General features: G+C 32.6%; 1 protein-coding gene across 3 annotated transcripts; it reads left to right on the top strand.

Annotated features, from left to right (window-relative positions):
* The first annotated feature begins 104 nt into the window (after positions 1-104).
* Positions 105-25,188, top strand: Gin1 (gypsy retrotransposon integrase 1). 3 transcript variants are annotated; one of them, XM_026395035.2, is made up of 8 exons: positions 105-190; positions 7,010-7,155; positions 9,242-9,435; positions 11,323-11,628; positions 16,616-16,807; positions 16,910-17,086; positions 17,725-18,010; positions 24,385-25,188. In XM_026395035.2, the coding sequence occupies exons 2-8, from the start codon at positions 7,017-7,019 to the stop codon at positions 24,636-24,638; spliced, it is 1,548 nt and encodes a 515-aa protein (XP_026250820.1). In that variant the 5' UTR covers positions 105-190; positions 7,010-7,016; the 3' UTR covers positions 24,639-25,188. The 3 variants fall into 3 exon arrangements, with proteins under 3 accessions (XP_026250820.1, XP_026250819.1, XP_026250821.1); XM_026395034.2 differs by having other exon boundaries at positions 24,364-25,188; XM_026395036.2 differs by lacking the exon at positions 11,323-11,628 and having other exon boundaries at positions 24,364-25,188.
* Positions 25,189-25,412: the final 224 nt, after the last annotated feature.

Genomic DNA, 25,412 nt, shown 5'->3' with positions numbered 1-25,412 from the left:
TCTCACACACAAATTTGACCGGGCGGAACAATTTCCGGCAAGAGCCCAACGATCCGCCCTAATCTTTCCGGACCGAGGTTCCACAGGCCCAGGAAGGACCCACTGGGGTACTTCCGCTTCCTGTAGCACCAGATAAGTCGCGAGAGGAAGCTTAAATACAGTCGTTTGGTTTGCATTTAGGACCACTTCGGTGAGTGGTCATTCTGATGTGCTTTATCATACGTACTGGTTTATTTTATTTTATCTTATTTTAAAGAAGTGTAATCTGACAGTAATTTCAAAACCATTCTCTTCGACTGAAGGCTGAAGATTTTGCGCAGGCGCCTTTAGGGCGGGAGGGCCCTGAACGTTGCGAAGTCCCACCCAGCAGGCTAGAAAGGGGAGAATATTGTTGTTCGCCCTGGGAGGTGACAACTAGATGGGATTGAGTTTTACTCAAAGTCGTTTTCGTGCTTGTGCTTAGTTTATCTGGAATTTACCCTTAGAAGTCAGTTAACAAGCCATCAAAATGCTTGGGAAATACTTCTGCATAGTTATAGTATTTGAGACTCCAAGGATATGAGTGAATTCAAAGGTCGGGTGCGGCTCTTGACTGACATTAGAGCTTTCTGATCCATACTTTATCATAGTTGTGATTTAATCTGAAATGTTGCCCCAAATTAAAGACTTGTGTGATGGGGGAGAAACGTGAAATTAAGACAGAATCTTGTCACATGGTTTTAAGGAAAAGGGGACATATTATTTTATTTCCACTACGTGTGCATGTCAAAACCAGAATGGAAAAATAATTTTCAAAATGGAAATGAATGTATCTTATGTGGCTTTATGTGTATGCATAAGGAGTTAAAGGCTTTTGTTGTTTTTGTAAGCTGAAATGAAGCAAAGAAGTATCTGGTGTATTCATTTTCCAGTCTCTCACATTGCATAAAATTGTACTGGCCCATTTTTTTTCAACAATTAAAATAGAATACTTAAAAAAAATCAGAATACAAATTCCAATTTTTGTGTTATTGAAACCAAGATTTTACTTTAAGTTGGAATACATGCATATTATTACCTTTCAGAGGCTTAGGTTACCAGCTTGATGGTTTTTACCCTTCTTGAAACACAAAACCTTATTGTATTTGAAGTAAGACTTAACTGTCTTACTTCATTGGACATACAAGATAAAATTATCAAAGGAATTAAGCAATAAATATTCACAAAGATATTTGTTCATTTTAACCAAATATGATCCTAACATTCCTTTTGCAAAAACAGAAGTTGTGATCACCCTCAATTACCTTTTCGGATTCCTAAATTCTTGAAAATATAAGCAAATCCAAAAATGGGCTAAATACTCTTTATTTACGTAATTCAGATCTCTTAAGTCTTCTTTGTGAATACCTTTACTTAATAATCTGTGCATAGAAGATATTTTATTTGTTTGTCCTGAATGTTGCAGCTTAAAACCATTCTTCTCATATTAACTACCTCTCAAATGGTTGGTTTCTCGGGACCAGGTGATGAATAGGAAAAATTTCTGTTTTTTAAATTATTTTACATAAATACCAAACATGAATAACAACTCTTAACCATCTATTTAAAAGGCAATGCTTTTATAAACTCATCTGTCTTAGGCATTTTCTATTTCTCATCTGTCTCTTAAATTGAGAGCCAGCATTAAACCATAAGGTCATTATAGCTGAGTGTAGTGGAACACACCTGAAATCCCAGCTACTCAGGAGGTTGTGGCAGGAGGGTCACAAGATAGAAGTCAGCCTGTGCAATTTAGCAAGACATTCTCTTAAAAAATAAAAGACTGGAAATGTGACTTAGTGGTAGAGTGTCCCTGGGTTTAATCCCTATTACTGCAAAAATATGTAAAGAAATAGTCATTATAAATTATATGCCTCCTGAGTCTTCTGGGTTTTCCTATTAGCAGTATAAATTTATAAATAAACATAGCTCTAAAACATTAATCACTATTAATGAAAGGACAGAGATTTTAAAATCTTTTTTCCTTATAAAATTTTTGAGAAAAGAAAGTGTTCTCTTAAAACAGCCTGATGTGAATGATAATATTTGAATATAACAATAATTACATATTGCTTTACTATTTACAAAGGACTTATCAAATCCATTATATCATTATTGTAAAAAAAAAAAAAAAGGACAGTTGTTATGTCTTTTTTCCCCCAAACATTGGTACTGAGTCATAGATAAGTATCAAACACCTGTAATTCTTACTCCATCCTTCTTAGACACACCCTTCTTGAAATTCCATGTATGTATTCTCACCAACAGTACTCTGCATCTTTGATAGTACTTAGTATGTCAGGTTTTTTTTTGTTGTTGTTGTTTTCCTGTTGTTTATATACTAGTATTGTATTGTGGTTTTAATTAACTTTTTTTCATTGTCTTTTCATTTTCTTTTTTCATTGTCTCATTTATTTATTTAACCATATATCCATACAGTTCTTTTGCTCATTTGAAAAATTGTATTTTTTACTTATAAATTTTGAAAGTTCTTTATAAATTTCAGATAGAAGTTCTTTATTGGAAATGTGTTTTGCAAATATTTTCTCCCAGATGTGATTTCTTTTATTTTCTTAACAATATCTTTAAAAGAACAAAAGTTATAACTTTTATTTCATAAATAATGTTTTTTATTCGTTATTTTGGAAGTCATTGCCAGACCAAAGTTCTTCTCTTCTAGAATTGGACTTCTGTAATTATAGGTTTTATATTTGGACCTATGACCCATTTTAAGTTAATTTTTACATATAGTGCGAGGTATAAGTTGAAATTCATTTTTTATACAGTTGCTTAGTTGTTCCAGTATTTATTGAAAACAGACTTTCTTCATTAAAATTACTTTGGAACTTATGCTGAAAATCTCTTTACCATATCGGAGTGGGTTTTTATTGGAGACTCTTATGTTTTTTCCATGGATCTACTGCTCTCATTTTGCTAGTACCATAGTCTTGATTGCTACACCATCACTTGGTCCCCAGAAACTGAGTCTTGTAATAATGAAGTTCTTTAACTATTTTTACTTTACAAAGTTGTTTTAACTTTTCTAAGTCCCATGTCAACTTGAGAATTGGCTTATCTGTTTCTACAAAAGAGTTTTTGGGTTTTTGATTTGGATTGCATTGAATCTTTAATCAGGTTGGGGGAAATTGGCATCTTTGTAAAGTTGTCCAGCTTTTTCTCCTTGTTAGGGTGGGAGTAACTTTACAACCTTCTACATTTTAGACAGAAACTTCTGTGGGAATTTTTAAATGATATTTCAGATGGAAACAATTTACTTTCATTGTGTTTTTTACTGTAATATCCTTATGGGAAGAGATCATAGGATTAATTCCTTTATTTGTAAAATGGATGTCATCCCTTACTGCTTTCTCAGGAACATAATACTGTCACTTATTATTTTTTCCTCTCCTCCATTTCTAATAGTCTTTCTCTAGAAGCCCTTCTTCTTAAAAAACTTTTTGGGTTATTCCCTTCTTGCAACCAAAACAATTTTTCTTTAATTTTTAAAAATTGTAGTAATTTGAAATTTACCATTTTAACCATTTTAAGTGTGCCATTAACTAACTAGCATTCAGTCCATTAATATTGTGTAACAATCACCACCATCCATCTCCAGACCTCTTTTCACCTTGTATAAATGAAGCTATACCCATTAGATAATAATTTACCTCTTTCCTGCTCCCTGTTTAGACCAATGACTGAACCTTGTGTCTGTCTCTTTTGTTTGTTTGTTTATTTGTTTTTAAATGCCTTTATTTTATTTATTTTTATATGGTGCTGAGGATTGAACCCAGGGCCTTGCACGTACTAGGCTAGCACTCTACCGCTGAGCCATAACCCCAGCCCCTCCGTCCATCTCTCTCTTTTTTTTTCTTTTTTAAAGTTTGTTTTAATTAGTTACACATGACAGTACAATGACCTTGACATATCATACATTTGAATCAGATGGGATATAATATCTCATTTTTCTGAGTATGCAGGTTGCATAATCACATTAGTCACGCATTCACATATATACACACAGTAATAATAATGTCTGTTTCATTCTACTATCCTTCCTATCTCCCCCTCCCCTCTACCTAACTTCTCTCTACCTAATCTAGGGTAACGCTATTCTTTTTTTTTCTCATATCTTCATTCATGTATTTTATATAACAATGAGGGTCTCCTTCCACCATCCATGCAATTCCCTCCTTTTCCCTCCCACCCCTCTTCCCTATGTAGAGGTAATCTTCCCATGCTCTTCCTCTCTTCCCCATTTTGAGGAGCCAACCTAGATGCCTTTCAGTGGATGAATGGATTTTAAAAATGTGGCATATATACACAATGGAATATTACTCAGCACTAAAAAATAATAAGATCATGGCATTTGCCAGGAAATGGATGACATTAGAGCAGATTATGCTAAGTGAAGTTAGCCAGTCCCCCCCCCCCAAAAAAAAAACCAAATGCCAAATGTCTTCTCTGATATAAGTGGAGGGGGGTGGTGGTGGTGACTCAAAATGGGGAAGAAAGGAAGAGCATAGGAAGAAAATTACCTCTATCTCTTAATAACTGTTTTCGGAGCTCCTTCCTTCATGACCAAGAGCAAGCTTACTAAGTCCACTTTCTTAATTTCCAGTCCTTACCTCATTGCAGTTTGTTTTCCTTCTGTCCTGCTGTATTATAACCACTGGATACATTTTAGTTCTATATCACTTAACCTCTTCTACTTCTAAGAGAACAGTCACACATTTGAACACACACACACAACACACACAACACACACACACACACACACACACACACACTGGGTACAAGTCCTTTGTTATATATATATTAAAGCCATCTTTTCCCAGTTTCTGACTTGCCATTTCACTTTCTCAATAGTATCTTTTGATGAACAGACATGTTGACTTTTATGAAATCCTTGTATATTTTTTTGTGTGTGTCCTGTTTAAGAAATCTTTGCTTATTCTAAGGATTTCAAGATCTTTTCCTTTGTTTTCTCCCAGAAGCTTTATTGTTTACCTTTCACATTTAGGATTATGATCTATGTGGAATTAGTGTTTAAGAAAAATGTGAGGCAGCTGCTTAGTGGTTTTATTTTCCTATAAGGATATCCAGTTATTCCAATATCACTAAAAGACCATATCTTCCCCCATTATATTGAATGTTTTGTTGTAAACTAATTGACTTTATATGTATGGATCTAATTCTGCATTCTCTATTCTGTTCCAGTGGCCTATTTGTCTATTTTTATGTTCTACAGTGTCTTTTTTACTTATTTTTTTCAAGATCTTAAAATCTAATCCATTCATTTTCAAGGGTTTTTCAGAAGCTGCAATATGCTACTTTGTTCGATTTGTGGGTACAGCTATCTTTTATAAAATGAAAAAGTTATATATTTAAATGAAAGTAGATTAAACTTAGAACAAATTGATTGACAATACTTTGTAGAGAACCGACCTGTTTTTTAGATTATAATGGGACTATGCTAGCATTACAGAAGTTTTACTTTTAAGCAGATTATACTTCATGTTAACTTAATCTTGAGGGATGTTGGAATTGCATTGGTATTTTCTGTGAACTTGTAAATAGACCAGAAAAGTGTTACTAGCTGTTCAAAGAGCTGTATCATAGGAAAAGAGACTTATACAACTTAAGCTATGTTTCATTGGCATACTTTGTTCTGCTTTGTTCCAATGTTCTCTCTACAGTAATATATTCTTTGTTTCATCTTTGGATCCTTCAATAGTCAGAATTGTTTTTAGAATTTTGAATTTTAATAATTTGTATTAGAGTTGTAGCAGGAAACTGAAGATATATTCTTTTGTGTTTTTTAAAGAAAATTTAATGAAATTCCTTTTTTCAGAGGTATGGATAGGGACAAATAAACCTGGAGATTAATAGCAGCAAAAGATAGTTACCACTTCTAGGACTGACATGTCAAGAAGAAATGATTTTGACTTCCAGTGAGAATTAGAGACAAAGAATACAGGCTCCCCGATGGGTGCTCTTTGTAAAGGGTTGCAGCTTTATCTAAGAAAAGAGCCAGTAAATAAATATCCTGACTTCTTTCTTCTCTTGCATTCTGATTTGCCACTGCCACCTACTGATAGTTCCAATCAGAAAATGATAAATGCAGAGTGTAAGGGTCAATTTCCTAGGGCACAGCAAACAGGAGAGAAAGGCCAAAAGTAGATATGGAGGATTGAGCATGGTGGCAAATAGAATAACACAGAATTGTTCCTTTTAACTGAAAATAAGAAATAAAAGCTTTTTTTTTTTTTTTTTTTTGTAACAGGTTCACCATGTTACCTATAATCTGTTATGGAAAAGGGTTTGGTTTTGCTTTTGCCAATACAGCCAGATTTTTTTTATAACAGTGACAGAGTACATACAGCACCAAAACTCATTTTTGTTCAAGATAAATAGTTTACATGTAGATCAGAAGAATGTATGAGATCTGGCTGCTAAATATCTTCTCTGTCATGTATCATTAGAACATTCACAAAATATATTTAACATATGATTTGAATATGAGTTTTTTTGTCTTTTGTAATGATCATGAATGTATTTAGAAGTAATATAAAATTACATTTCTCTCCTTATAATCTGTTATTTAAATGTCACATAACAGGACCAACCTATGTAAGTAACATTTTCATTGTTGGCAATAAGAGGACTAACCAAACCTTACAGAGAGTATATTTATTCATTTTTCCCCTAGTATATAGAAAATTTTCAGCATTGCTTATCACACAAAAAGAGACAAGATAATTTGTCTTGATTTAAAAATAGCATTTTTTAAAAATAGCATTTGAATATTTTTGTTCACATACATCACTCTATTCCTTTTTTGTACCACAATTGTCTCCCTCCCAGAAATGTTTTGGGAATGCTCAATTCAAAAGCAGAGATGTGACAGAAACCTGAACTAAAATAGGCTTTTCCCAAAGCATGAATTAGATTATTATTTAAGTAATATCTTTTAATACCTTTTACCTAGGTTCACGATGGTCCGGAGTGGAAAAAATGGTGACCTTCATCTTAAACAGATTGCATATTATAAGCGAACTGGTGAATATCATTCAACTACACTACCAAGTGAGAGAAGTGGCATTAGAAGAGCAGCAAAAAAATTTGTCTTCAAAGGTGAAATTAACATCCAAATTTTGAATATAAGTTATAGATTCTTTTCCACATGCATTTTTATTTTGTGGATTCCTGATAATTTCTGTGGTAATTTGTTGTTGCTAAACAATTATGAGTTAAGATGATAATGACAATCAAAAGCAAAATGAAAAATCACACTTAAGCCAACTGAAGGCCAGTAAGCATAAGAAGGGCCTTCAGAATTATATACAGAGATACCATGAAAAAATAAATAAAACCTACATAGAAGCCTGTGTGGGAATTGATTGATTTCTCCTTCCTTTGTACTTGAGTAGTTCCTACTTAGTTGGGGCATTTTCAAGCACTTATGCCACTGTAAATGAGGAATTTATTTGATGTTTAATATAAAAATATTAACAAAGTTAACTAATTTGTTTTCTAAAAGAAGAAATGGAGGGAATTAACTGTATTCATTTCTGTGGTCCCCCCACCCACTGCTATAAAGTATTCTCAGAGTTACATTTATTTTTGGATCCTGAATTCCCTTGATAGATTAAATATTTGAAAGGCAGTGCAATATTTATCTTGAAAGGTCCTCTTCCCCCCTCCTCTCCTCCAAAGAGGATGAGAAGTTTGGGATAGGATAAATAAGAAGAATAGTCAATGAGTAGCTAAATAAGTGTCGGTGCTTTTAATGGGAGTTTTGTACATGGGTACGTTAGGCTTTTCCCAAAGCATGTCAAGAAAATTCTAATAAACAAATGCCTGTTCTCCTCTCCTGTGTACATGCCTATCAATAACTCCATTTGCTTAAAGAAGGTAGACTATTTACTTCTTATACCCTTAAAATGAGGATTCATTTTTATTCATTTATTTAATCATTTATGGAAAAAATGTTTAACTGAGTTTTCACTGAATGCTAATCGTATCCTATGCCCTTAAGATACATAAGAGTTCCTGATTTATAAGATAAAGAGTTCCTTCACTCAGAATGCTTTTCCTTCTAATTAAATAAGGAACATTTTATTCAGCATGTGTTTTAGCACATAGTAGCTTAGTGCTAGATTCCGTCCTTTAAGTAGTTATCCTGTCCATACTGGAGAAGTGATGGTTCTGAATCCCTTGGTTGTTTCTCAATTGCAAATTCTTCTCAGGTATCCTAAAGAAAATGCAACTAGCTTGGAGAGGTGGAGTGTGCCTGTAAACTCAGCAGTTTGGGAGGCTAAAGCAGGAGGATCATGAGTTCAAAGCCACCTCAACAATTTAGCAAGGCCCTAAGCAACTTAGTGAGACCCTGTCATTAAATAAAATATACAAAAACGGCTGGGGATGTGGCTCAGTGGTTGAGTGCCCTGGGTTCAATACCCAGTACTAAGGAAAAAGAAAGAAATGCAATTAGCTCAGTGTAGTGGTATAGCCCTATAATTCCAACCACTGGGAAGTTCAAGTTTGAGGCCATCCTAGGCAATTTAGTCAGTTCCTCTATTAAAAAACAAAAACAAAACAAAACAAAAAACAAAAAAAAAAACAGGCCTGGGGAGGTAGCTCAGTGGTAGAGTGCCCTGAGTTCCATCCTTAGTACTATAGGGGGGGAAAAAGGAAAGAAAATAACTTAAAAGATTTAGCTGCTTCTTCTTTACCAACCCTAGCTTCTATTCAAATCTAGAAAAAGCAGAGAGGGGTAGTTGCTTACAAAACTACAGTTATGTAAGTGCAATATTTTTAGAAAATTCTGTTCCGGGGGTTATTTTTCTGTATATAATTCATTTGCTAATTTATGCCATCTTTAGGAGGCATCTGCAGATATTTTTCCTAGTTTGAGTTCTCCCATAGATAATTTCATACTGTCACAGTTATCACATGCTTTGGCAAATAAGCTGGCTCTGCTTGTATTGATAGTTACAGAATTAAAGCAGCTAGGGTTCTTCCTAGATAGCTAATAAGTATAACAGCTAAGGACCTTAGAGTTTGTATGATGACATCATTACAAATAAATATTATTTTAAGTGGAGAAAGATTTTGTAAATTCAGTAACTCTATAGTTTGAAGATAAGTCTGTGATTATCTTTATGATATAAATTTTTTAAAAGTTACAGTTTTATCTCTTTGGTATCATTTATTCCAGAAAAAAAGCTGTTTTATGTTGGAAAAGACAGAAAACAAAATCGTTTGGTAATTGTTTCAGAAGAGGAAAAAAAGAAAGTCCTAAGAGAATGCCATGAAAATGACACTGGAGCTCATCATGGCATATCCAGAACCCTCACTTTAGTGGAATCCAATTACTATTGGACTTCTGTGACCAATGATGTCAAACAGTGGGTATGGCTTTGTGTATTTAGAACACTTTGACTAATATCTTTTTAAGAAGTATGCAAAATTTGTTGTTGCTCCAGATTTACTCTGGATAACATTTCTCATTAAGTATTTTTTTGTATGGGAGTTTATGTACTAAAAAAATATTGTTTTATTTCCCTTCACAATTCTTTTAAATCACTAAATTACAATTTGAACTAAAATAAAAGTATTGTTTAAACATTTGAAAATACCATATTTAGGGCTGGGGTTGTGGCTCAGCAGTAGAGTGCTTGCCTAGCATGTGTAAGGCATTGTGTTTAATCCTCAGCACCACATAAAAATAAAATAAAATGAAGGTATTGTGTTCAACTACAATTAAAAAATAAAATATTTAAACAAAAAAATACCATATTTATATAGATGATTTAGAACCACATTTTCATCATTGAACTTTTTTGTGTAGGCAGAATTTAAATGGGGCTGAAATTCCTTTGATTAATTTATTACATTTTTAATGCCAGTCATATTTTCTGTATGCAGGAGAATATGTTTACAAATCAAACCCAGTTTCTGCTCTCAGCTTTCATTTCTATTCCAATTTGAGTTAGAAAGTGTCAAACATGGCAGAAACTCCAAACCAAAATCAAATTGTGAACCTGCCATGCCTCCCTTATAAACATGCAGTGAAATCTTTGTCACTGAATATGTATGATTTGAGAATGGATATGATCTTCTGAAATTATCAGAGGTTATTTCTGATTAAATCTGGTGAATAAGTTCAAGTTGGAAAGTGAAAAAATCTGATCAAAAATAACTATGACTATACTCTGTAGTAAGATCATTTAAAATTTTTTCTTAAAAAGTTAGTTTGGAATTAGTTTCCAAAGTGAAATTACAGAAGTATATTGAAAAATGGCACCATCCATAAATTTATCATTTGATCTCATCTCACTTCCCTTAACTGAAACATGGGCTTTGTTTTTGTTCACTGATACCCCTTTTTTCTTTCGTTAGGACCTAGAGAAATTCCTGGCGTCTATAAATGTTGTTATTGAAATTACATCAATGAATATTCTTGGAGTAAATGAATGAATGAACATCTTAAGAGTGATAACTTTAGAAACATCTTTTACATATAGAAATTATCGCATATTCACAAACTGATTTAAAGTCATAGAAAATGAATCATCACATAGTTTCCCATAAATATGTACAATTTTATGTGTCAATTAAAAAGTAAAATAATAGGGACTGGGGTTGTGGCTCAGTGGTAGAGTGCTTGCCTCGCACATGTGAGGACCTGGGTTCCATCCTCAGCACCAAATATAAATAAAGTAAAGGTATAAAAAACAAAGTAAAATAATAGGAAAACTTACTTTAAGACCTATTGGTTTAATAAATATTTATTGAATGTGAATTAGAATTATGTTCCATATGACTAAAACCCTATAAGATGGTCATTTGATAGAAATAGCAATTACTATTTGCTTATTGTTCTTAATAAAAGATTTTTGTTTTGAATTTAATTATTTTTTTCTGTACCACTGAGCTTTATACTTTTGTTTTCATGTTGTTATTTTCAACTTGAAAATTTGCCTTTAGCATTTCTTACAAGGCAGTCCAATGACAATTAACTCACTTTTTTTTTTTTTTTTTTTTTTTTTTTTTGCCCTGGAAATGTCTTGATGTTGCCTTCATTTCTAAATGGCAGCTTTTCTGGGTAGAGTATTCTTAGTTGTTAGTTTTTCAATAAAAGGTTTAATTCAGTTTGCTGTTCTTAGTCCAAAAGTTTCTCCTTCAAAATGCAAAGTACCTACTAACCATTTCAAAATTATCATTTATAAGATTAATTTTATATGTCAATTATATTAATATTTGTCTTTGTTTTCTTTATTGTGTTCCTCTTTGTAGGTATATGCTTGTCAGCATTGCCAAGTGGCAAAAAATACAGTTATTCTAGCACCTAAACAACACCTTCTCAAGGTGGACAATCCATGGAGTATAGTTACTGTTGATCTGATGGGACCTTTTCATACAAGCAACAGAAGTCATGTATATGCTTTAATCATGACAGATTTGTTTACAAAATGGGTTATGATTTTGCCTCTGTGTGATGTTTCAGCATCAGAAATTTCTAAAGCTATTATCAATATATTTTTCTTATATGGACCTCCTCAGAAAATAATAATGGACCAAAGAGATGAATTCATTCAACAGGTATAAGAGTATATTCTTCCTGCCTTTCAGTGTTCAGTCCACAGTGCCCTGTGCATGATAAAGTGCTTAATAAGTTCAGATAAATTGCTATGGTACAAGGGTAGCTGGACTGGAAATTAGGAGACTAGATTTTAGTACTTACTGTGCTGCTAAATATTTGTAAACCTATCTTTGGGAATCCTCAAACTAAAATGAGAAGATTACACAAAATAATCTTTGTTTGCTTCTTGCCCATGAAGCCAGAAGGAAGATTAGGGGAGGAAAGGAAGAGGGTTAAGGGGGAAGCAACAGGAAAGGGGAGAAACTACAGAATGAAATTAACCAGGGCTGGTGTTATGGCTCAGTGGTAGAGCACTTGCTTAGCACATGTGAGGCCCTGGGTTCGATTGTCAGCACCACATATAAATAAATAAAATAAAGGTCTATTGACTATATATATATATATATATATATATATATATTAATTATATATATATCAAATTATGTGATGTACTTATATGAGTATACCACAGTGAATTCCACCTTTATGTGTGTCTATAAAGCACAAATCAAAAGAAAAAAAACAAGAACAAAAAATTAGAAGACAAACCAGTAGAGTAGAGGAAAGGGAGCAGAGGGAAGGAATGGGATGAGGAAAGAAGTACTGGGAACTGAAATGAAACAAAGTGTGTTCCATATGTTTATGATTATGTCAGAATGAACCTCATTATATATAACTGGAATGTACTGATAAAAACTTAAAAATCTCTAATTGTCAGGTAAAGGGGGACTTGACTATATGGAAAAATACATCTTATATATGAATGAGAGTATTCAATATTGAAAGGTGTTTTTCCCCTTATCTTGGCCTTTTACCTAATTAAAGTTAATCTGGAAGAATAAGCAGGCAATAATATGAATGAAAAGTCTAAAAAACAAATGTAATGCTATTAGAGTTAAGGCCTATTTTAAATTTTTGTAATTAAACCAGGCAGAGTAGTACACACCTGTAGTCCTAGCTACTTGGAAGGCTGAGGTGGGAGGATCACTTGTGTCCCAGAGTTCAAGATGAACCTGAGCAAAATAACAAGACTTTGTTTCAAAAAAAAAAAAAAAAAAAAGGAAAGGAAAGGAAAAAAAGTATAAAATTTCATAAGGGATAGATTACCGTATAAGAATAATCAGAGTTAGCTAGACTTTCTTGGTACATAATACCTATGAACCTATGATGTCTCAGTCCAAAAGAAATACCTAAACTTGTATTTATTAAGTAATTAGGTCTTGTGTGAGGATCCCTAAGACTATCCCCATCTTCCACTAGGGACAATCCTCATGATTCACTAGGAGAACACAGCATTTAGGCATATTTATGGTTAATGTTTATTCAGTGGAAGCATATAAAGCAAAATCAGCAAAGAGAAAGGTATATGAGGAGAAGTCAGAGAAATACAAGAAATAGTAACTTGTGTAAGCTCCTAAGATCTCTCCCACTAGAGTTACACAGGATTTGTTTATTTTCCTGCAGCAGTGAATTGTGACAAGGGATGTGGAATATTGCCTACAAGGGAAGCTCTTTGGAGATCCAGTGCCTCGAGTTTTTACTGGGACCTTTTCTCATAGGCACCCTGGCCTGGCATATAACAAATTTTTAAACCCTCAGAAGGAAAAGTGTTTAGCAAAAGCCACATGATTTGTATAAACTATTCAGTCATACTGAGCCATGCTTATCAGAGAGTGGGTAGACCCTTTTGGTGGGAACCAGAATCCAAGATCTTAGACATCTGCCAAGGTTCAATCTTATAAGGAGGATTTTTTTTTTGTACTAGGGATTGAATCCAGGGGTGTTTAACCACTGAGACACAATCCTAGCCCTTTTTTGTGTTTTATTTAGAGATAGGGTCTCACTGAGTTACTTAGATCCTTGCTAAGTTGCTGAGGCTGACTCTGAACTCGCAATCCTTCCGCCTCAGCCTCCTCCTGAGTCACTGAGATTACAGGCGTGTGCCACCAGCTCAGCATAAGGAGGACTTTCAAAGGATAGCAGTCTCAGACCTTCCATGTTAATTCTTTTCAGCACAGGCCTATGCAGACAACTTAATAAGCATTTACATCCTAACCCACTTAATATCCATTTTAAAATATAACACTCGTAGCTGGGGGTGTAAATCAGTAGCAAAACATACTTAGCATACACGAGGTCCTGGGTTTAATTCTCAGCACTAAAATAATAAAGAAAATTAAATATGTATATGTTTATAAAATACTAATAAATTGAAAGTATTTTTACTTCATTCAATAATCAGTTTTTGCTAGTAGTGTATGTACTTGTTGTCCACTACTTAATGAAAGCCAGGCAACTGGTGGCACACCTCTAATCCCAGCCACTTGTGAGGTTAAGGTGGGAGGATCAAGAGTTTGAGCTCAGCCTGAATAACATGGCAGGATCCTTTCACCAAAAAAAAAAAAAAAGAAACAAAGAAACAAAAAATCCAAAGAAATTCACTAATGATAATATAGAAGCCATTATGATTAGCCAGCAGTTTTTTTTTTTTTTGGTTATGTTTAAAGTAACTTCAACATTTACTAAAGATAATAATAAATGTTTACAAGTCTTTTTTGTGAGATTTCTTTATAATAAAAAAGTTACATGTTTGGGAAAATTTGTACTTTTTGCTGTGATTAAATTGAAATATTTCATAGAAGTATAATGGTGAAAATGTAAAATGTATTCTTTTGTCAGCAAATACAGAAAATCCTGCTTAGGCTGGGGTTGGGCTGAGTAGTAGAGCACTTGCCTAGCATGTGTGAGGCACTGGGTTTAATTCTTAGCACCACATGTAAATAAAATAAAGATCCACTGACAACTAAAAATAATTTTTAAATAAAGAAAGAAAACACTGCTAGAGTGTTGAAGTAAGTTTAGAACAATACACAAATGGGAAATTTATTTATACATTTAGATAAAAATTCAGATATTTCTAACATACTCAGCTTAGAGTATTTGCTAAATTGTTTACATAAAAGATACAAAAATTTTTTGTAAACTTCTGAAGAGAGAATAAACCTTTATTATTTGTTCTTTTTAAATATGCATTGACAGTAGAGTGTATTTTAAAATATTATACATATATTGAGTATAACTTATTCTAATTAGGATCCCATTCTTGTGGTTGAATATGATGTGGAGTTATACTGGTCATGTGAGAATAAGACTTTTCAATGGGAAAACATCTTCATTTTTTAAAATGTCATATGAAACTAAAATTGTAACAACTGATAGAATATCTGATTAGATGGTTGAGGGAAAAAGTTGATGGGATAAGGTTATCACAAGTGGATTCACTGGATCATTCCTAGGCAACCTTTTGTAACAAAGGGATTGAAGCCTTTTCCATGAGTCATTTAAAGCCATTGATCAAGTCTTCAAATTGAAACTGACTTCAGTGACAACTGTTCTCTGAGATTTCTAATTACTTTTTAATCAAAAGGAAAAAATTAGTAGATAAGAACTGAATTAGTACATATATCAGCATGGAATTGTGTTCAGCAGCAAGTAACAGAGAATTCCTCTTCCTTTTCCAATACATAAACTGCAAAAAGAATTTGTTTTGTACTTAGGCAAAAGAAGACCAGGCTGAAAAGGAAAGAATGATAACTATGAATATCACTGGGAACCCATGCTGAGAGCTTTCTGTTCTACCATCTTTGGGTAGTAACTCTGCATCTTAGGCACATAATATGCCAGAGCTCAGGTCACAGTGTCTACATATCTGTCAGAAGAAAGGGGAGGACAGTGAGCAAAAACAAAAAAAACTAATAAAAGCTGAGATTATATAATAAATTTAACATATCTTTTTTTCTGCCAGAATTGTATTTCGTGAGCACTTTTACCTTCCAGGGAGATTGGGAAATACAGTTGCATTTCTTTTAGCTTTTCTCTGATTAGCATTACATGTTTAATTGTAATGTAAGGCTGGGTTGTAGCTCAATGGTAAGGCGTTTGCCTAGCATGTGTGAGGCATTGGGTTCCATCCTTAGCACCACATAAAAATAAATAAAATAAAGGTATTGAATCTATTTTTTTTAAAAGTGTGGGGGGGCGCGATGCATGATGTAGGAAAAGTAGTTATTTTACATTTTAATGTTAACAAGTGTTCTAAACTCATTTTAACTTCTTTTAGGCCCTGTATAAAATAACTGAAATAGCAACAAAAATAATAATAGTAGTTAAAAGTAATAAAGGTAGTTAAAAGTAATAAAGTAGCTAAAACAAATAAGTTTTTGACTATTGCTTGGCAAGAATTCTTTTAAAATGCTTTATAAACATTAATTTATTTAATTCTCATAGGAGTTCTGGATAAGAAGTTTCATTATTTTACAGATAAGGAAGTTTGGCCAAGTGAGTTTCAGTCACTTGGCCAAGGGCACCTGACTGTTTACTGAATTATGTGACCTACTATATATATGATGAACTGAATTAAATCCTGACCTTCTGTTTCTTTATTTTATGTGTGTGGTAAGGCAGTTAACCTCCCAAGGTTATCTTCAAAATAGGTTTAATAATACCTCAGAAAATCATTTTAAGATTTAATGACAACAATGTAAAGCATCTTTTGTGTTGACTATCACATAGCAAGGACTCAGTAGTAACTACTATTTTAAGTAAAATATAACAATTATTTTTATTTTTTATTTTTGAAGTATTTGAAATTGATTGTAGGGGCACTTCACCACTGAGCCATATCCCCAGCCCTTTTTTATTTTTGATTGTGAGATGGGGTCTGGCTAAGTTGTCCAGGCTGACTTTGAACTTATAGTCCTCCTGCTACAGCCTCTAGAGTGGCTGAGATTATAAACATGCACTAGCATGCCCACAGTATGTATGTTTCTATTTAGAATGTGCTGTGGTCAGTGAAAAGGACAATATTCAAATTCTTTTTGAAGTCTTTTTTAAATCAGTGAAAAATACAAATGTTAAAAAGTCAACTTTGTTTTATATATTTTTCAGATCAATGATGAACTATATGGATTATTTGGTACAAAACAGATTATAATTCCTCATGCCTCTGGAACTGTTAATCCAACCGAAAGTACTCCCAGCACAATCAAAACATTTCTTTCCAAATACTGTGCTGACCATCCCAACAACTGGGATGAGCACCTATCAGCTCTTTCATTTGCCTTCAATGTAACTCACTTGGTATGTGCCTTTATATTAATTCTGTACTTCTGAATTATGACTATTTCTTGGCTAGAAAAAAATATTTTATTACAAAATTGTTGTTTATTTTTCTTAAAATAGGAACCTACTAAGAATACACCATATTTTCAAATGTTTAACCGAAATCCTTATATGCCAGAGACTTCGGATAATCTTCATGAAGTGGATGGTGGTAATACAAATATGTTTGCTAGAATTCTAGATGCAATTAAAGAAGCTGATAAAATAATGGAGAATAAGACAACTTCAGTGGGCCAGGTGATTCTATTTAATTCCAGTGGCTTGGGAGGCTGAGGCAGGAGGATCATGAGTTCAAAGCCAGCCTCAGCAACAGTGAGGCGCTAAGCAACTCAGTGAGACCCTGTCTGTAAATAAAATACAAAATAGGGCTGGGGATGTAGCTCAGTGGTTCAGTGACCCTGACTTCAATCCCCAGTAACTCCCCCATCTCCCCCCAAAATGAAAAACTACAGAACTCTATAAAGTGATATTTATTCTTAAAATTTCAGCATGTGTACATGTTCATGCACATATATATGCCATTCCCTTAAACCAAAATGTTTCTATATGTTAAGTTCTTCTTGTCTTAGTTAAATAGTATGTTTGCTAGTTTGGAATTCTGATAGTAATGAGAAAATTATGAGTTTTATAATCATAGCTATATTCTGTATTTTGACTTTGGGAAATGACTAACATATTTTAGTTTGCCTTCTCTGTATAGCAGGGGTGAAAATACTGACTTTGGAATGTTACTTTAAGAATTGAATCAGACTCTTGCCTACTTTTCAGTAGCATTTCAATAAATAACCATTTTGTTATAATATTATCATTATCTGCATTTGCCTTCAAGAAATAACTCACCTCTTGGTTTTTTTTTTTTTTTTTTGCATTTGTAGATGGAGAACAACAATTTAGATGACCTAAATAAAAGCAAAATCATTGTTAAAAAGAAACCAAAGCAATTAAATCCATTTCATTTAAAAGTGGGTCATGAAGTTTTAAGACAAAGGAAAAATTGGTGGAAGGATGGTCGTTTCCAATCTGAATGGGTTGGTCCTTGTGTCATAGACTATATTACAGAAAGTGGATGTGCTGTCCTCAGAGACAATACTGGAACTAGGCTTAAAAGACCTATCAAAATGTCCCACCTTAAGCCTTACATAAGAGAATCCAGTGAACAAGGTAAATATCTGTCACTTTTGTGCATTTTTACTTTCTTTGAAAAGAGAAATTAAAAATACTAAAAATCTTTCTTACTTTTTTGGTTTTTTTTTGTTCTCATTATTTTTATGCAATTTGATAATAGTTTTAGGTAGGTATCCCAAGCCTGTTTTATTAGAATGTGTCTTCTGAAACTGAAAGATTTTATTTTGATTTGTAGTAAGCTTTTTAGTAATTTATGTGGAAAATACTGAACCTATATCTTCTGCTTTTGCTTTCACAACATCCTGTTAGTCACTTGATGCCTGATTTTAGCATGGAAAAAAAGCAACTAAAATTATCAATGCCATAAACAAACATTGTACAGAATTTAGTTGTGAAATAAATAAGGGAACTTAAAAATGTCATGAGTGGGGAAAGGTGAGGGTACAGGGTGGGTTGTTCCCACAATGCTATAAGAAGACATGATTGTACTCTAAACAGTCATAATTATCCCCAAATATGACTAGTTCTTTATAGTCAAGATAGCTGATCTTTCTAACCTTTACTTTCGTAGACTAGTTAAATAACATTTTTGCCATGGCTTTCAGATTAAGTCTCCTACTTTAACAAGACTGTTCTATTTTGTCCCTAGAGCTTCTCTGGGGCAGATGACTGAGAGAGAGTTAACTGATACCTTAGCCAATAATTATGCTTTTTATCTAAAGAAAGGTACAGCATAAGTAATATTTGAATATAAGTAACAGCTAATGGATGATATAATATTGTTTTTATTTGTTTTATGGCATTGGGAATTGAATTCAGGGTCACTCTACCACTGAACCCTTTTTATTTTATTTTGAGTTAGGGTCTCAGCTCAATTGACCAGGATGACTTATATCTTATGGGCATGCACCATCATACCCAGCCAACACAGTATATTTTTAAACAATATAAGCAAGTTATTTAGCAGGTTTAAATAAATAGCAACAAGAGCCGCAATGACAAGTAACCTACACTTATCCTGTATTTGGATGTGAAGCCCTTAGGAACTGGTCAGTAATAATAGCTCAACTATGCTTCTTATCTAAGCCACAACTCTTGTGCTAAAAGCTCTTAGTGCTTTTCCTTCTTGTGACAGACACAGTTATTCTAGTCAGTAAATTTATCCTGACTATGTTCTAATTCTGAAAACTCACAAGTACCTTCATTCTCTTTGTTAGAAGATAAGTGCTTTCATTCCTTGTGCCTCTTGGTTCTCAGCTATCCAGTATAATCGCTTGCTTCCACAAGTTATGTAGAAAAAAAGATTATTTATTTATAATCTATCCTTTCTGTAGCAAGATTTCTTTCTTACCTTGGCTGTTCAGGACTTGCTGCCTTCTAATGTACCGACCTTCCTTAATACAAAATTTACACTTAAAATGATCCTGTACCATGATCTGTTTCAATATTTTTTAGTTTACTTTTACCACAGACTTTCTAGAAAGGACAGCAGATATTTTGCTGCTTCTGAATATAGCTAATCTTAATTGGGAACAAAAGTTTCTAAACATTATAAATTTTGCCTCATTATTGAATTCTCCAAAGATGTTTCTTTCAGTAATATGAGAAAATTGTAATATTACTACTAGCTTACACATTGTAATCTAAGATTAATGGGTGAATTTGTTTTAATTTTTCATGTTAACCAAAGGGAGTTCTCATCTGGTCATCCTAGAATCTGCATCTTGATTGGCCATTCTTTGGTCCTCTTTTTTGTATTTTTTTCATTTGCAAAAATTCAACATACATATGATTCTTGCCATCTATTTTTTTAAAATATCATTTATTTTCCTAAAAATCTTCATTTTATAAGCTGGTTTTCAGGAGTCCTTGAGCTAAATTTAATGCAAACAATATCTTTGAATAACCCAACTTCATATTTGACATAAATTTGGGCAACCTATATCCAAAAGAACTATAAATTTGTCTGCTTTTGTCATCAACACTCTTCACCATTCTTGAGATTTTGTAGTTATATTAAAGATTTACTATTTGAAACACATATACGTCTGTTGCCAAAATCTTATCCATTCTTATCTAAAACATAATGTAGACAGAACACATTTGGTACTAGATCTACAGTATTTGTCATTGCTATTTTAAGCAAGGCTATTTAATACTTTGTCTAGTTATTTTTTTAGCAAGAAATTTTAAAACATACTGTAGTATCTCTTCATAATCATAAATGTTCCCTTTTGAAAGGAAAAATTACATTATTAATCCACTGTTCTATTCATCACAAATTTTGAGTTGTGATAGATTTGGTCTCCTTCACCCAAAAATTTCACACTCATTTTCCTTCATGATGGAAAACCCTGCACCTGCAAAATGATTTGCACTATTGAGTAAGTTTTCTATTGTTACCATAACAAATTACAATAAATTTAGTGGCTTGAAACAACAAAATTTTGTTATGTTAAAGTTCTATAATTTAGTGTCCAACATAGCTATCAGTGGGATAAAATCAAAGCATTACCATAGTTGTGCTCCTTTCTGAAGGCTCTAGAAAGAATCCATTTTCTATTTTCTAGAAGTTATCGTCACTACTTGGTACAAGGTCCTTTTCTTCTGTCTTTAAAGCCAGTGTGGCTCAACCTCCTCTTCTGCCTCCCTTTTCCACATTTGAAGATCTTTTTCCTTGGACCTGCCCACATAATTCAAGATAATTCCCCTTCATTTTCAATGGCACTAGGGATTGAACCCAGGAATGTTCTACCTCTGAGCTGCATCCTTGACCTTTTTTATTAGTATTATTTTATTTTGAGAAAGGGTCTCTGTGTTGCCCAGGCAGGCTGGAATTTGGAATCACCCTGCGTTTGCTTTCTGAATAACTGGGATTATAGACATGTATTACCTCACAAACTAATCTTCCTATTTTAAGTGTAACTTTTTACATCCTTAATTCCAGCACTACCTTAATTTGGCATGTTAGATTATATATTCATAGGTTCCAGGGATTACTATATAGACATCTTTGGGAGTCCATTATTCTGCCTACCAGAGTATAGTCTGCATAAATGAAACAAAGCAAAACTTAGTCTATATGGCATTAAACTCAAAATATCCACATTATTATTGATTATTATTGATATAGCTCAGGCAGAGAAAGCCTTCTTTTGGCTTTTTAGTTTTATAATCTCCAAGAGTCAATCCAGTCCTCTCTTGATAGTATTAATTATTATTAATGATAGTGATGAGATATGAAGTTATAGTTATTATTTATGAGAAACAATATAATAGAATGGCAACATATTCTAAAAGACTGAGAATTACCAGACCATGTATAGGGTTAATTTAGTCACCTTTCTTCAGAATAAGGAAGTTAAGTAGTATGAAACCTTATATTTTTCTTTCTGTAGGAAAAATTAAAGTCATTCAGATTTTTGAGGTTCTTATTTTAATGTATTATTTTTAAATCTATTTTTTAATCTGATTGCTTTATTTCTTAAAAGTACATAATAAAAAAGTATATCAAACTACTGGCACAGCAGCCTATAATCCCAGCGGTCCTGGAAGCTGAGACAGGAAGATGGAGAGTTCAAAGCCAGCCTCAGCAATATTGAGGCACTAAGCAACTCAGTGAGACCCTGTCTGTAAATGAAATACAAAATAGGGCTGGTGGGCTGGAGTTGTGGCTCAGTGTTAGAGCACTTGCCTGGTATCTGTGAGGCACTGGATTCAATTCTCAGCACCATATATAGAAAAATAAATAAATAAAAATAAAGGTCCATCGACAACTAAAATATATGTATTCATATAAAATTTTTAAAAAATAGGGCTGGGGATGTGGATCAGTGGCCAAGTGCCCCTGAATTCAATCCCTGGTAACCGCCACCCCCCCAAAAAAACCTGAAATGATACTTTTATTAAACAAATCATAACTTAATTAAAAGGATGAGAAAGAAGTTTGTAAAGTCTGTTGTGTAACATAACTGAGTAGAGAAGTACTTTAATATGGTATGTTTATCTCTCTCTATTTTGAGGGTAAAAGCTTCACATTCTTTTCTATATCCCTGACCCAGGATTGTTCTAGATCAACATAGTCTAATAGATATATAACACAAAAACTATATAACATATAATTTTAAATTTTCTAGTAAAAATTTTAAAAAATACAAGGCAATATGTTAAAATATTTTTAATGTCATATTTTTCATAATTCCATATCTAAAATATTAGACCAACATATGTGTGAGGTTCAAAGTTTCTTTTCTGATAATATTTATTGAAATTAAAGAGTATTTCTTTTGAATTAGAAGATTTAAGCTATAGTAGAATTTGAAACCTAGATAACTTCAAGTAGTTTTCCATTGTGTATAAAATGATTTGTGTCGAATTTGCTGAGTATAATCCTTGTTCTCTACAGTTTTATTATAGTAAGGTAGTTTAGATTCTCACTTATTTAAAAGAAAAAATGTGTATATTTGTGTATTATTATATTACATACATTTGAAACTTTCCTTTTACTAATAAGTGATACTAGTAAAGTCAGAGTAACTTCGAGTGCTTAAGCTCAATGTCTCTGAATGCATTTCCAGGAAATCAAAGTGATTAACTCATAAGCGATTAACATGTATGCATATTGCTCTCTGACGATATATATTTACAGTGTATATTTTTTGGAAATAGAACAATCCACTTATCTGTATGGAAAAAATTTTAGGCAGAAAACTTTCATCAAAGATCTCTGAAACTGTCTTTGGAAATTCCTTTAATGCTATGGTATTTATGATCACTTAATAACTTTACAGCAGTGTACAGACCTTGAACCTATAGAATTCTCCATTGACTATTAGTAGAATAATTTACCAACAATACTATTACCATACCTAACCTTTGAAGTTCTCTTATAAATTACTACCTGCCCCAATGTCAAACCTCTGTCAACACATTCTGAGTTTTTCATTTCCATGGATCATTTTTTCTTCTTTCATGCTGCTGTTGGTCCTAATACTTCTCATGGGGTATGTGATTTGTATTTTCTCTTTCAGTTTTATTCATCTTATCCATCAGTTCATCCCATATTAGAATACAGATATCATTTTCTTTTCATCTTCAATTATCTATATTCCATCGTAAATTGTGTATCTTCTTAATGTTATTTTCAACCTAATCACTGCTTTTACATTAATAAGAGTTGGTGAAATTAAACTTGGAACACCTCTTAAAACTAAAATACCAGGCATAGTTTACTTCAGGAAGAATTAACTGGGCTAACATAAGCCCTAGCTTGTTTATGTGATCTGTTGATAGCCTAGATTTGTATGATGTACTGAAATTTATAAATTTAAATTTACAAATGTTTAAATTGGATTAGTTAGTGTAGGATCATTTCCCCAAACATGTTAGCAAATTTATCTAGTCTGATCAACTTTCATTGATCTTCAATCTAAATGGGCAAATTATCTTTCTTTTGCTATTTCTTGAACTTAAAATATAGGTACTCAATAACCTAATAAAAATTTAAATAGAATCTGTTAATGTCTTGGGAGAAAATTCAGAAAAGAAGGCAAGGTTCAGGACATAATCAGATGTGGTAGAAAACTGCCTTTGTAATGAATTAAAAGTATCTGATAGGAAGAAATTCTTTTCTGTTATTCTTTATATTAAAAGATAGTGCTACTTCGCTGTCAGTTTAACATTCATTTTAGATACATTTTTCCTGAGGATAATGATGAATTTGCTAAGAATATAATAAAATGCTGGAAAGAAGATTCCCTGTAACAGTTTCAATGTAGATTAGGTAGACCTAAGAATTACACTTAAGCTAACCTTTTAAAGCTACTTCATTGAAGCCTGCTTCCTTACACATTCCTATCACATCTGATTTTACCAACTTTATTTTCAGTAATCTGTTTATAACCTATATTGTAATAATTTGATATTATCTTCCTAATGTATGTTGTAAAAAGATCGAAGAATTATCTAATATTGTACATGTAAGGATGTGACAAATATTTTAAACCTTAATAATACACCCAGGAATATTTTGCCAGAAGCATATTAAAGACATCATCATTATCAAAAACATAGTTTTTAATTTTGCTTTTAATCTCTACCACTCCTACTCCCTGTCTTCCACACATAAGTATCTGTCTAAGATAGGTCAAGGTAATGGGAAAATTTATCTGTTTTAAAATCCTTGACCATTGTGTGTGTGAGAGATATATAAATATATAAATTTTTATTTATTTCACACACACACACATTTTAACTGGATAAGTAAGAAGAAGTTAATCTTGATTGTTCATTTTCATTAGTTTAACTTTTGTTCCTCACTTAACATTGTTTAATTTTAAAATGATATTTAATTATAATTGTGAAAAGCAAACTTATGTCTCTTCTTTCAGACAGTCTTTATCTCTTGCAAGGTTCAGTAGTGACAGATCATGACTACATTGGATTGCCTGAAATTCCAGTTGGAGCCTACCAAGCAAATATTCTGGTAGAAGATGCACCTATTGGTATAGTTGACAATGAGTTACTAACATCAAGCAAGGATCGTGAACTGTTAGAATATAGAAATGCCAAAACCTCTCCATTGATAGAAGATCATGGTACTCTTGAAAAGCAGACTTTCAGTCTGTTGGACACTTCAAACCAAGTTCTTGAGTACTTAAGTTAGTAAATACCAAAATTAATTTTTAAGTACTTATTTAGAATGTATAAAACCCCTTGAGTCTTGATATTTTATCTATTAAATTGTATAGAAGTATCTTGACACTCTGAAGGCAAAATCCTGAAAGTTTGTTTTACAATGGTTTATTTATATAAAGTTGTGCTACATTTGAGTATCAGTGTGTGTGTGTGTGTGTGTGTGTGTGTGTGTGTGAAAGAATTCAGTTTTTATTTTAAATAGAGAATGGGTAAAGCACCTTTGCTTGTTATGAATTAAATTCTAGTTCAAAACTCTCAAATTTTGTCTGTTATTGGTATTGCATTTTCAGTTTAGTTTCTCTCCCTTTTAAAACATAAATTTTAACTACCTAGAATGGAATTAATAAATATTGGATGAACTGTAACATTAATGAAATAAAACTGCTTTCTTTGTCATTTGAGTTTCTAAAAACAATATTGTGGAGGAAAATTAGGGTTGCTTAATGGGTTTTTCACAATATTGATAATTTCAAATTATCTACTTTGTTAGATAGGTTCAAGAAACTATATGTTGGTTTGAAAACATTTGTTCATTTCCATATTATTTATTAAAATCTAAAGCATCCATTATAAGATTTTTTTCTGCAGTCTTTAAAAAAAGTAAGTATGAAACTGTAATGTATGATTTCACAACTTTGTTCAACAAGTATTATAAAGCACCATGTGAAGCAATGTGGGCAAATTAAAAGATGAATAAGATGTGTACTTCATCCTTATAAGGGACTTAATGCCCAGTAAGGAA

Source organism: Urocitellus parryii, chromosome 1 (assembly GCF_045843805.1).
Source record: "Urocitellus parryii isolate mUroPar1 chromosome 1, mUroPar1.hap1, whole genome shotgun sequence".
In the NCBI taxonomy this organism is placed as follows: domain Eukaryota; kingdom Metazoa; phylum Chordata; class Mammalia; order Rodentia; family Sciuridae; genus Urocitellus; species Urocitellus parryii.
This window is presented reverse-complemented; position numbering and strand designations above follow the sequence as displayed.

Excerpts from the sequence above, each read along its gene's own strand:
- Gin1 (XM_026395034.2), top strand. The coding sequence starts at position 7,017 with ATGGTCCGGAGTGGAAAAAATGGTGACCTTCATCTTAAACAGATTGCA. Across the intron at positions 7,156-9,241 it reads AAAAAAATTTGTCTTCAAAG|AAAAAAAGCTGTTTTATGTT; the intron begins GTGAAATTAACA and ends CATTTATTCCAG. Across the intron at positions 9,436-11,322 it reads CCAATGATGTCAAACAGTGG|GTATATGCTTGTCAGCATTG; the intron begins GTATGGCTTTGT and ends TCCTCTTTGTAG.